The 13,292-nt window shown below is 42.6% G+C and overlaps 1 protein-coding gene across 1 annotated transcript in view; it reads right to left on the bottom strand.

Moving 5' to 3' along the window:
* Positions 1–12,687: 12,687 nt before the first annotated feature.
* Positions 12,688–13,292, bottom strand: part of tg (thyroglobulin) — a 28,161-nt gene continuing 27,556 nt past the window's right edge. The window contains exons 47-48 of the mRNA XM_063487686.1: positions 13,088–13,269; positions 12,688–12,788 (exon numbers count right to left, since the gene is read on the bottom strand). Coding sequence (XP_063343756.1) covers positions 12,688–12,788; positions 13,088–13,269 — 283 coding nt within the window. The remainder of the gene's footprint in view (positions 12,789–13,087; positions 13,270–13,292) is intronic.

The following is a 13,292-nucleotide window of genomic DNA, read 5'->3' as shown; positions in this document are numbered from 1 at the left end:
CCCTGACGTCAGCATCCACAGGGAGGTTTGTGGAAAGGCAGACACTCCCGCAGAGCTGTCCGAGCTCGGGCCGTTGTGTTCCTGAGGTGAATAAAAAGTAAAAGTCAACAGAACGGCCGAGCCCTGTCGCGGTCATATGAGTTTCCTTTCAAAGCATTCACTCAGGTGAGTCAGGCAGATGAATACCTATCAGCCTGTCAGTCATCATGAAACCTGAGCCCTTAAGTACATTACACATGTGTTATATCTAAGGGTGTTTCAAGCACTGATAACAGAGGGCCTGACTTGTTTCTTGTTATGAGCTGTTAAAGCTGGATTTGGATTTAGAGTCCAGATTTGTCCAAGCGACCCACCCAGCAAACAATTCCACTCTGACCAACCGTCAGCTGAGGTCTTCTCTCAGCATCGTCTTGGTTTAAAAATAGCTCTGAAATAAAACTTGTGCTGATGTCAAAGAACCAATTCTGCTATTGGCAGGACGTGCTGTTTGTTCAAATGTTGTTTTATATTTTTTATTGATGGCTGATGTTTATGGCACTTACATATGTCAGAAATATGAGGTATGTCTTTTTGTATAACTTGTTGTTCCTAGAGTATTTAAAAGTAGAATGGGAGGCAGAGCCTTCAGTTTTCAGGCCCCTCTTCTGTGGAACCAGCTTCCAGTTTGGATTCAGGAGACAGACACTATCTCTACTTTTAAGATTAGGCTTCAAACTTTCCTTTTTGCTAAAGCATATAGTTAGGGCTGGACCAGGTGACCCTGAATCCTCCCTTAGTTATGCTGCAATAGGTGTAGGCTGCCGGGGATTCCCATGATGCACCGAATACTTCTCCTTCACTCCTCAATGTTTCTGTTAGAGTTTACTTCCTATTAAAAAGGAGTTCTGCTTCCCTGCTGTTACCACTGTTGCTCACTGGAGATGATTTGATCAGTGAGGTTTCTCTCTAATGTTTTAGGGTCTTTAACTCATAATATAAAACCCCTTCTGGTGACTGTTACACTGGGGCTAAACGTAAAATTGAACTGGAGGATAGGGCAGGACATGTCCTTCAACGCACATATTAAACAAATATGTAAGACTGCTTTCTTCCATTTGTGCAACATCTCTAAAATTAGAAATATCCTGTCTCAGAGTGATGCTGAAAAACTAGTTCATGCATTTATTACTTCCAGGCTGGACGACTGTAATTCATTATTATCAGGAAGTCTTAAAAACTCCCTGAAAACCCTTCAGTTAATCCAAAATGCTGCAGCAAGAGTCCTGACAGGGACTAGAAAGAGAGAGCAGATTTCTCCTGTATTGGCTTCCCTTCATTGGCTTCCTGTTAAATCCAGAATTCAAAATCCTGCTCCTCACATACAAGGTCTTAAATAATCAGGCCCCATCTTATCTTAATGACCTTGTAGTACCATATCACCCTATTAGAGCACTTCGCTCTCACACTGCAGGCTTACTTGTTGTTCCTAGAGTATTTAAAAGTAGAATGGGAGGCAGAGCCTTCAGTTTTCAGGCCCCTCTTCTGTGGAACCAGCTTCCAGTTTGGATTCAGGAGACAGACACTATCTCTACTTTCAAGATTAGGCTTCAAACTTTCCTTTTTGCTAAAGCATATAGTTAGGGCTGGACCAGGTGACCCTGAATCCTCCCTTAGTTATGCTGCAATAGACGTAGACTGCCGGGGATTCCCATGATGCACTGGGTGTTTCTTCTTCACTAACTATGTGTTAACAGACCTCTCTGCATTGAATCATATCTGTTATTAATCTCTGTCTCTCTTCCACAGCATGTCTTTATCCTGTCTTCCTTCTCTCACCCCAACCAATCACAGCAGATGGCCCCGCCCCTCCCTGAGCCTGGTTCTGCCGGAGGTTTCTTCCTGTTAAAAGGGAGTTTTTCCTTCCCACTGTCGCCAAAGTGCTGTTCATAGGGGGTCATATGATTGTTGGGTTTTCTCTGTATGTATTATTGTAGGGTCGACCTTACAATATAAAGCACCTTGAGGCGACTGTGGTTGTGATTTGGCGCTGTATAAATAAAACTGAATTGAACTGAAGGCTTCATCTGTAACGTGGTACCTTCTACATTTAGATGAATATAAGATATTGATGCTGTGGAAACGATGTGTTAAAGTTAAACAAAGACAAATCTGTAACAACATAAATACACATGATGACAAACAACGATACAATAAACTTTTGCAGATTTGTTTATTCAGATAAAATATAAAACATTAAAAAAAAGCCCAGAGAAATGGAAACCTTAAACGAGTGAGCGTGTTTCTCTTCGCTGGGGTTGCTGTGATGCTGACTCAGTTCAGAGCCCATCCCAGCCTCTTTATGTTGATATCTGCTTTATCACTCCTGCTAAACGCTCCCAAGTTCATACATTCCTCCGCAGCTCCGCCCGCTCCACGCCCGCCTTCTCTTTCTGTCTTTGTGACCGAGCTGCTTTGTTGGAAAGAATAAACTTAGACTTTGGTTTGAAAAGATGAATCAAACCTGCAACAATGAGGATTTGCTTTCAGGCCCGTTGTCCCGCTGCAAACATAGCAAACAAAAAAGTGGGACATTGGAGCCGCTGCCAAACCAACACACGCAATAAAAGTACAAATAATAGCAAAGTTATTACCAGGAAAGAAAAACAGTGGGAAAAGAAGCACGAACATTTCTTTTAAACCCTCAATAGTCTTAAAAATAACACGAAGGATTGATTTAGGTGTAAAAAGAAGAGTACCATGGGACACAAGTGGAAACAAGAGTATCATATCATGTGTTTTCATGAACTGTTAGTGTCACTGGCGGCTATAGAAACAGTGAAAATATGGAGCATATATAATTACAGGCACAGCTGACGGTGTTTGTATAGAAAATCACGTTTTGTATTCTGTAGCTTTTTATATCAATAATAATATAATTAAATGGCTGCTGAGTAGGTGTGACGTTACGTTCTCCAGCAGTAAGGAGGGAATATACAACGATGAAGTGAAATATGTAATGTTTGAAAAGTGTATTTATGCAGTGAAACTGCACCTCACCAGCCACTTCATTAGGTACACCTGTAAACGTTCCTGGAAACCAGATTTTGGTCCATGTCGATGTGACATCATCGTACAGCTTCCTCCACATCTCAAAGGCGCTCAGTGGAACTGAGATCTGTGACTGTGGACGTCAACTGGGGACCGTGAATTCATCGTCATGTTCAAGAAACCAGTTTGAGACGATCTGAGCTGTGTGACACGAGCAGCCAATCAGAAGATGGTGCGCTGTGGTCATAAAGGTTTGGACACGGTCAGCGACAAGACTCGGGTCGGCATGGAGTTGAAATGATGCCCAAAGTGTGCCCAGAAAATATCCCCCAGTCCATCACACCACCAGCAGCGTGAACCGTTAATACAAGGCAGGACGGATCCATGCGTTCATGCTGTTTACACCCAATTCTGATCCTACGGACTCGGTAGATCAGTGTTTTTGTCCAGGTTTGGTGAGTGTTTGTGAGCTTCAGTTTCCTGTTCTTAGCTGACAGAAGTGGCCCCCGGTGTGGTCGCCTGCTGCTGAAGCCCATCTGCTTCGAGCTTCGACGTGTGTAACGAGTGGACGCTGGAGTGACTGTTGCCTTTATCAGCTCAAAGGTGTCCATTCCCATGGACCTCTGGCGGTGTCTCCCAGCTGCTCACTGGCTGTTTTCTCGCTTTTGGACCGTTCTCTGTGAACTTAGAGATGGTGGTGTGGGAACATCCCAGTACATCTCCTTTTTCTGAAATGCTCAGACCAACAACTCGACCAAAGTCACTTAAATCACTTCAGCCTGGCTTGAGCATGTCCAGATGTGTGAACACACTGAGTTGGAGCCATGTGATTGGCTGATTAGATATTTGGATGAGCCTAACTGGTGTACCTAATGCAATGGCAAGTTAATGTACATCCTGTCGCAAAAAGTGGCAAAAGATAATCTAAAGTAATCTAACCTAACGATCATCACAACATCAACTTAGGAATTAAAAATAATGTGAAATGATTTTGATTTTTAAGAGGAAACAAAGCCAAAGTAATACTGGTCAAATAGAAACGTAAATATGAAGGATTTTTACTAAGATTGCAAAATGTGACAGACTGCAAGGAATGAAAATCAGATACATGTAAAATTTGTTTTAAAATTGTGACAACATAATAAAAATATGATAACAAAAGTAAAATATAAATGACACCCTAAATCCACCGATCAGTGTGACTGTGTGTTTCTGATTTTTCTATTTTGTTTCCCTTTAAATAAAATTGTATTTTCTGCTTGTTGTTGAGAACTTTAAAAAACAACAACAAAGCAACAACAGTTTTTTTCAGAGAATAAATTAATGTTCATGACATTAAAACAGTAATTATGACAGATGTTCATAAAAAAGACCGAGAGATACAAAGTAAACGTGTTGAGTTGGTCTGATCCTCGATGACTGGGCGTCCGCGTTTAGCTCGGCCGCTCGGTCTGCTCCTGAAAAAGATGGACGAGCATCGAGATTATTTAAGCAGCACTCGTTCCTCAATTATTCACCAATAACACAACAGCTGTGGGCGGAAGCAGTGAATATTATCTTAATTATTGATTTTGGAAAGTGACAATAAGTGTCATAAATCCTGCACCGTTATTGGCGTTTGCAGATAAAATAACTGTTAGTGTCATAAAGGGGAAAAGGTGGTGAATGTAAACTGTGATCAGCAGTAATGATTTACAGACGTATGAAAAGGCGTAACTTTACCCAGCGCGTGCTGATAACAAAAGCTAAAGTATTTTAGTGGCTTGGTTTTTAAAAATATTTACTAAAGTCAATATTCACTCAGCCCTTGTTTGTCCAATTCCTTTCAGTCATAGTCACTTTATTAAATTACGGGAAGGTTCGACCTGGATTTTTTTTACATTTCCACTGTGACTATCCCAGTCCACGAGCTGTAACACTGCGTCCACGGGACCTTTACTTCTGGGACACTTCAGTGCAGGATTCACTCTAAACTTGTTTTATTCCTTTTAAAACGGTTCTTCTGAGAGCTGCAGATAACGTGGGCGGTGCTGAGGCTGAAGTTCTTATTTTTCTGCTGGTCTAAGAGAAGATAAGAGTGAGACGAGACTCATCTAAATCTCGTCTCCTGCAGGGAATGAGACGTTTTCCCAGGCGTCACGTTAGCGCACACAAAGACGCAGCCAGCGCGCTCTCTGCTGTGTGTCTGCGCCTTCAGCTCCACACACACACCTCTATGATTGTGAGGACATTGTTGTAATCTTGCCTTCGAGAACATTTGGGTTGTTCACCTCCTGAAGACAGTCGCTTTTAGAAGGCTCCTCACAAGCGACTGTCAAAATCTGCAGTTTCTCTAACGTCCACTAGAGGTGCCAGCAGTGAGTCAGTCATGTTTAGAGCCTGATACAAAATGTCTCTATCGCTAATATCCTAAACCTAACATATGAGGCGCCGTTTGTAAAGTGAAACATGCTGAAATTAACGGCAACATTTTTCCACATTTAGCTCAAAACCTTACAAAAACATGTTTTTTCAAGTCATTTTTTACAACATTTAATAAAATATTTGTAACTTTTCATGTTTAAAACACAATTTTAAATGTTTAATCTAAATGTTAAATACTAATATTAAATTTAACATTTAACAGTTAGATTTAACTGAGTCTGAGCTCAAAAAGGACTCGTTTTGAGCTAAATGTAGAAAATGTTGCCGTTCATTTCCGCATGTTTCACTTTACAAACGGCGCCCCACACTAACATCTGTACAGCGGCTCGAGAAGACATTTACTTGTCTCACATTCCGCATTTTTAAAGGTTAGCATAGCTAGCGTAGCATGAGCTGATAACTCCACCTTCTCACCTCTCTGATGGATGGGCCAATCGATGATGTCACAACATGTGTGTCCGCTGTCTCAGGTCAGTCATCGTGTGTTAAATAAGGTCTGTAGTTAACACATTAGAGACCTTTGACCTAAAGTTGGAAGATGTGACGTGTCCCAGAGGTGTGATCATAGACGTTGATGTATGGTGATGCAGTTTGTTAATGTTTCAAAAATGATGAAATGTGTGTTCATTCATGAGTTTAATGTCACTGAACGTGGTGGAACTTGTACACAGATTATTTTCTGCATGAGCCTGTCGGCTTTTTGCTCAGGGATCCAGGATGGTGCTAACTTCTGAGCTGGCCTATGAAAAACCAGTGACAAATATCCAATATGAGGACACGGGCAGTGTGACATGTCCTCACGAGCATCAGGGGCGAACTGGCGGGTGGCCTCTGAGGACTTCCAAGAGGTTACTGTGACCCTCTTTGTGAGGACATGATTAATTTTACGTGAACCCTTCAAATATTTGTAAGTTTGGACTTACGTATGGTTTCCCATTGGTGCCTTCAAAGCGCCCGTGAGTGGTGTAGAGAGGGATGTCATCTCTGCTGTTCAGGTGGTCGTAGGGACTGAAGCCTTGGGAGCGCCCCCTGCAGCAGCAGCACCACACCAGCTGGAGAGACAAAACAATTAGCCTGACTCAGTCTGAATGTTTAAAATCCACAGTGATGATGAAAGGAGGAAGCTTATTAAACACGAGATATGTTTGCTGTGTGCAAATATACATGGCCATCAGGCAGAAACTTAGACTGTCTGCTGAGGGTGCTCGTGCCAATCATGTGCTCCAATCAGTGTTTATTATTATTGTTGCCACATAAATGCACAGAATCTGAAGTTTTTGCCTGTAATAAGGCCTTAAAGAAGCATTTCTGCTGTCACTATGGGGAGTGGCTGTTTCAGTCTCAGATTTTGTGTGAATTCAGTGAACTCTGAGTCAGTATTTTAGCTACAAAACGCTCTGACTTTGGTCCAGCTCCGGGGCAAATGCTAAATGCCCGTGTCGTGTTTCACTGCTGATCATTGCTCTCGCAGTGAAGAATAAGACTCCTGTAGTCCTCGTCCATGAGTCAGAAGTGTGGTGTTTCTTATAATCGCTCAAACCTCGGGGGTATTTGCCTTTTTTTCTTTTCTTTCTTTTTTTCTGCTGCCTCAGATTTCTCAGTGAGCAAAAAAATTTAGGATGTAAAGCTAAAATGTAAAATTGGTGCTGATAAAAATCTACAGGGTGACCAATGATTGAATTAAGCAGCAAGTCCTGAAGAACATGCAGGACTCAAATAACGACCACATTACTCTGGAGGAAGAACGTGCTGAGACCACAGCAGGCTGCAGATGTCACCAGCACGTTTCAGACGCGCGCTTTGATTACTGGGATGGAAAGCTCAGCAAATTTGTGTTGATTTCTTAGTGGTTAAAAAAAGGAAACCCTGAATTGACTGCAGTAACTTTGAAGACAAAGAGGATATTTAAAACTAGACGGAAAGAAAGCAGAGAAGTCTAAAGACCTGCTAAAAGCATGTAAGGTAATAACTGGTTTGGTCTCGGGCCCGAGGATCTGATACACTGCACAGATTGTTCAATTTGCGCTCTAATTACAACAATGTCACCATGTTGCCCAGCAACCACCGACCAACAGGATAACATTACATTTATGTAGCAATTCTTCAGATAGAAAACAGAGAAACATTTTATTATTTGAATTTCGTAACATTAACGTCTAATTTAACTTCAATGTTATGATATATGACATTTGATGCTGGCATGTTGCCAGCATCAAATGTCATGACCATTGCCATTGATCAATGGTCATGAGAATTTGCATATTAATGATCAAGGAACTGACCTCCCAGCACATTGTTCATGCAGTGCTGCCAGTTTCAGTCATTGTGCAAATATACTGTTTATAAGGTTGGGGAAACCTGCAGTCAGCTGAGACTGAAGAAGTCACCTGGATGAGTGACGAAACGTTTCTCCCACTGAAAACGTCCAGATGAACAGACTCAACCTTTTGGGCTTGTGTTGTGTTGACTAAACTAGTGAGTTTGGGATTTCAGGACCAAAGTGCACCTCTGTAAAGGAAACACTTGATTCGTAGTTTACGAAAATAAATGTTGAACGACAGAATGATGAGTGAATTCAAAATGTGACGATGCCCCGACCTAATGAGGCCAGAAACGTGATGCCAAAGGATGCTTTGGGTGTGTCTGTGAGATGCAGCTTTGATAAAATGCTGGTATTTGAAACCTTGGCAGCGGTTACCAAATGTGGCGCAGTCCCTGAACGCACCACGGACCAGAACGGAGGCAGAGTGTTGGTCTTCATATTTGCTGTGATGGATTGTGGGGTGTCTCTAAAGACGTGATTTGACTTCCTGGGGTGAAGGTGAACTGTGTGCACTCACCAGTCCGATCAGCAGCAGGAGCAGCAGCAGCAGAACCACAGCCGCCAGGACCAGCAGAGCTATGCCCCACCCAGGAACCCCCGCACTGCTGCCGGCCGCAGACGCCGCCGTGCTCTGGGTCGTACTCGTGGCGGTGCTCGGAGTTGTGATCGACTGGTTTGTGGCCGTTCCGTTGCTTGCTGTGGAAGGGGGGGATGTCGCGGAGGAATTGGTGTTAGTGCCGTTACTGGGCGAAGCGGTTGTAGAGGTTGTGTTGTTTGCTGAAGAGCTGTTGTGCGGGGTCGTGGGCGGCTCGGTGACATTCGGAGAGGCGTTCGTCGGGTTCGTCACCACTGCGGTGGTGTTGGTGGTACTGGGAGCAGATGTGCTGTTGGTATTGGATCCAGTAGATGCTGTTGTGTTGTTAGAAGAGGTGCTGAGGGAGGAATTGGTGATGTGAATGATGGTGGATGCAGTTGGTGTTGTGATGGTACTGGTGGTGTCGGTCCCATTGGTTGAGTTTGTTCCAGAGGCCACTAATGGAACAAGAACAGTTTTTAAATGGCTGTGAAACAGTTTTCAAAGCTACTGAATAAACTCAGTCAAGCTTATGATGACTGTGACCGAGGCAGGAATCAAAGGTATCGATGTTTGTGATTTTAATGAGGCTGCAAAGTGCAGTATATACTACTTCACTGCCTTCATTTCACACTGCTCACCTCATCTGTGAGCTCAGTTAACACCAGTCAGTCGGTAGCCCCAATCACTAGTTTTAATGAATAAAACCTTATTAAATCATGCCGCAGTTACAGGGAAAAAACATGATCATGGAGGATGATGAATTTTAGTTTTAGATAGATCTTCCTACAAGGTAAAGGGAAAAATCTATCTATCTCACAGAGATCCCGTGTTGTTTCCGTCAGATCACTTCTTTCACACTAACAGCTGTTAAACACCAAATAAAACAGAGATTGAGTCTATAACATCTTTTCCCCCTGACGAGGCTTCACCACCACATGTGAAGCCTCCCAAAATATCTGATGGTTCTCTCACATGCTGAGATTTGCTGTTTTTTGAGGTTAAAATAATAACGATGAAGTAAATGATGAAGACAACAGACCATGGAAAGGCAATCTGTGCTGCACTGAAACATGACACAGACGTCACAGTAAAGTGAATCTCAGGGTTCGAGGCCGATGCTCACACACAAAAGAAAATGTTTGAAAACTGAATGTAACTATTTCTGGACAGTTTATCAATCGGCAGGTTAATAAATGATGGAAACAATCAGACCGAGTCTGCTCAGCTCCAGGACTATTCTTTCTCTTTTATATCTTTGACAGCTTTTGTTTCCATTGTTTAACATGTTTGTGTTCCTCTGATGCTCAATTTCTATTTTATTTTGAGCCTGAGATGGAACAGAAAAGAGTAAAACAGAAGATATAAAAACTGCAAAGGTGTAGTTTAGGTGTAGTTTTCCAACCTGAGACGGTGAGGCTGAGAGCGAAGCAGAGCACGAGCAGTTTCTCCATCTTTCTGCAGGAAATCCAAAAGTTTGTGACAAAGATCTCAGTGTGAGTGGCTGCCGGAGTCTGTTTCCATCCAGAGAAAGACTCCTTTATACACCCGCCTCACCTGCACACAGGTGGGGGAGAGAGAGGGGGGAGGGGCTGCGTTCCTCCGCCTTCCAACATGCCTTTGGGTTTCAGCAACAGCAGAGCTCCACTCTGTGGTCACAGCTCAGTTTCCTGTTTCTCCCACTTTGTGTGTTTGTGCAGCTGTTTAAACCCGAGAGATAAAAAACAAACCAAACGAGGAATACCTGATCCGAGTGTGCCGACACGGAACGCTGCAGCTTTAGGGATGGATCCATAACATCATAGATCAATATGGAAATAAACACACACTCACCAGCGTCAGCAGCCCGTTAAGTGTAGATTGTACAGAAGTGTGTTTGTGCCACACAGTTCTTCAGATATGTGTCAAAGCATGTGGAAAAAATAGTCTAAGATTGTAAGATTTTACTCTTCTGTTTATCTTTCAACTCATCTTTGTTTATTTTCTATGTATTTTTACCTTCTGATTAAAACAGCAGGTTTAGGAGAAACTGTCGCTCGACACAGACTGAAGGTGGAAAGGTTGCCAGGTTTCACCGGTTGGCTGGCTGTCGATGCTTCGGGCATGCGTGGCCGCACTGAGTGGGGTGTTCCCCTCGTAGACGGGAGGTTAGCTGGACGAGGACCAGCCGAGTCGTCTGTTTGCATTTATACATCAGAAACTGTACAATAAATGACATTTTCCGGTTTCATTGAAGTTAACATAAACGTTGGAACATTGTTGCTGTTTTGTGTGTAGCTGTGATTGATGCATCACACAAAACTGGTACATTTATGAGGACAAGTGTTTGTTTGTTTTAGTCAAGGAGCAATTTCACTTCAGTTTTCAAGCTTAAGGTGGAAGGTAACATTTCAGTGCTTCGAACAATAACTCAGAAGAAATGTTGAAATTCAGATGTGTTTCCGTTTTTCACCGTAATAAATATGAGTGGACATTAATGCTTCAGCTATCTGTGATTCTATTGATGAATCAAGTAATCGGATAAGAAACACTTTTGTCTTATTAAAGAGGACTTGGAAATATTCAAAACAGGAAAAAGCAGTTTTCTTCTGCTTATGCTCTGCAACAACATTTTGCAGCTGCGTGGGATATTTTTGGTAAATTTGGTGTTTTTTAGGGCTCTGAATCCAAATAAATCTCCATTTCCCTCCATCTCGTACAGGGTTTTTTGCAAACATTAGGAGTTTCCATTTAAAAAAGCACAACAGCAATGAAAAAAATCTGTTTTTTTTTTTTTTTTTACAATTAACTATGCATAATGTTTCTTATAATTGAACAAAGAAACAAAAAACTTCTTCATGTTTACTCTTTTTGTCTGTGAAACCTTTTCTTCTTCTCTTTGATGCTCCTCCGAACACAGATTTCAGTTTAAAAAGGGAAACTGTACGCTTAATTAAACTAGAAACAGGAGTTTTGCGAGAAAACCTGACGAGAATTTTTTTAAAAAATTTCTGGTTTCAGGGAGAAAAAATCTGGAAGAAACACTCAAAAAAAGGTCATGTGCAGTTCTTTGGTTGCAGACCTGTGCCTACCAGCGCCGGGTCAGATGCTTACCGTTTTATTCCCCCAGGAATATTTTCCCTGTCTACAAAAAAACCAAGCTTTTTATTTTTAGTTTTTTTGAAAATATTAGTGCAATTTAGTTAGTATAACCAATAAATCTTATGAAAAATAAAGTTACTAAAGCTTTGAGGTAAATGTGGCGCAGTACGCCTGTGTTCCTCTTTAGACTTGCTTGTTACTCTGTATCTGTAACTACTAGTGTAATACTGTAACTAGTATTACAGTATTAAACTAAATCAGTACAAACTGAAAGCTGATTTATCCATAGACTGTATATTAAAGATGGCTGTAGCCACCGTCAAGTCAGGACTTAATTTGTGAAACCCCACAGTGAAGTCTTAAAATGTCTACATGCATCATCACGTAGCTTCACCCTCCAAACGAGACCACGAGGTGCAAATGAACATTCATGCTGTTTTAGTAAAACTGAGGGCGTAAAGTCATCAGGAAAGGGTCAACTGAGGTCAAAGGTTGGTGAGAAATGCAGTCGTTTTCACAGATTCACAATCAAACATCTTTAAACAACCAGAGGAGTCGCCCCCTGCTGGCTGTGAGAAAGAATGCAGGTCGTTCACTTTTTGACACTGCCTGAAAATTGTGATGCAGTCACAAAATCTGTGTTCTTTGATACAAAGCTGCTCCAAGTGTCCATGTCTCATGTTGCTGCCTGATTCAGGTGAGGTGAACAGGGTGGAGCCGCAGAGCAGCTGACTGTGATTGGCTGATTAACCACAGGTAACCACGGCGCACACTCGTCTTACACAGGTAGTCATTGGCCTCACAGGGGTGCGCAACGAAGCAGACGAATGAGTTATGATGTGCTCAAATGTGCTAGAACATAAACATATGCTAATATCTGCAGGTGATAAATGACCGACTGCTTTTATGGAGTTGTCTACATTAATCTCTGGCACCCGTTCCACAGATGTCTGACACATGATTGGACATTCATGCTACTTTAGCCATGCAAGCCCCTTTTTACCTGAGTCAGAGGCAGAAAGCCTGAGTTAACAAAGGAAGCTAAAAAACTGATCCAACCTCACACTGAACAAAGCTGGATGACTGCACAGCAACTCAACACTGAACCCTGATTAAACGAGAAGCACAGCTGGGAGTTTAAGATGCTTTTTATTAATGATTATGAGCAAAACTGATCAACAGCAACCATCTGAATCAAAGTGAATTATGGGAGATGAAACTGCATGAAGTCCCCTAAGCGGGTGATGATGTCATTAGTTTAGCTGTAGGCATCTTTCTCAGTCTGGGATTGGCTGGATGGAGTAGCCACTGGGAGTTCAGGGGTCAGCGCAGGCTGAACAGGCTCCGCCCCCGACGTACCTGGAAACCAAAGGAAAAAGAAAAGTCAGAAAGATGGTTTCCCTTACTCTCTGCTGCTTCAGTACTCTGAGCTGTGAGTCAAAGTTTAGAATGACTAATCAGATGAACTCTTTGTTTCTGTAAAGGTGAAGAAAAGTAGATTTAACAGGAAACAGGAAGATTTGAATCGAACAGAGTGCTGAATGAGGCGAAAGGACCTCAGGTGAGACAGCAGAGGAGCAAACTGAAGAGCAGGTTCGAGTGGAGCAGAATAGAGGGCACAGGTGAAACCAGTAGAAACCAGTAGAAAGCTCTGTCACCTGTCAGACTCGCCAGTTTGGGCGCCAGTTGGGTCCAGAAGGAGCAGGAGCTCTGACTCAAACCCCGCTGATGATGGAGGTTGGTGCTTAGCTCCAGGTAGGTGGGCAGAGCCTCTGAGGACAGCACTGGCTGCCAGCGGGGCAGAACTGACTCCGCCCACGATCGGGATGGGTTTGGGTTCCTGAGAGCATAAAAAAAATGAAT

This window comes from Pelmatolapia mariae, linkage group LG10_11 (assembly GCF_036321145.2).
Source record: "Pelmatolapia mariae isolate MD_Pm_ZW linkage group LG10_11, Pm_UMD_F_2, whole genome shotgun sequence".
In the NCBI taxonomy this organism is placed as follows: Eukaryota; Metazoa; Chordata; class Actinopteri; order Cichliformes; family Cichlidae; genus Pelmatolapia; species Pelmatolapia mariae.
The sequence above is the reverse complement of the archived record's forward strand: the minus strand, read 5'-3'. Positions and strand labels throughout refer to the sequence as shown.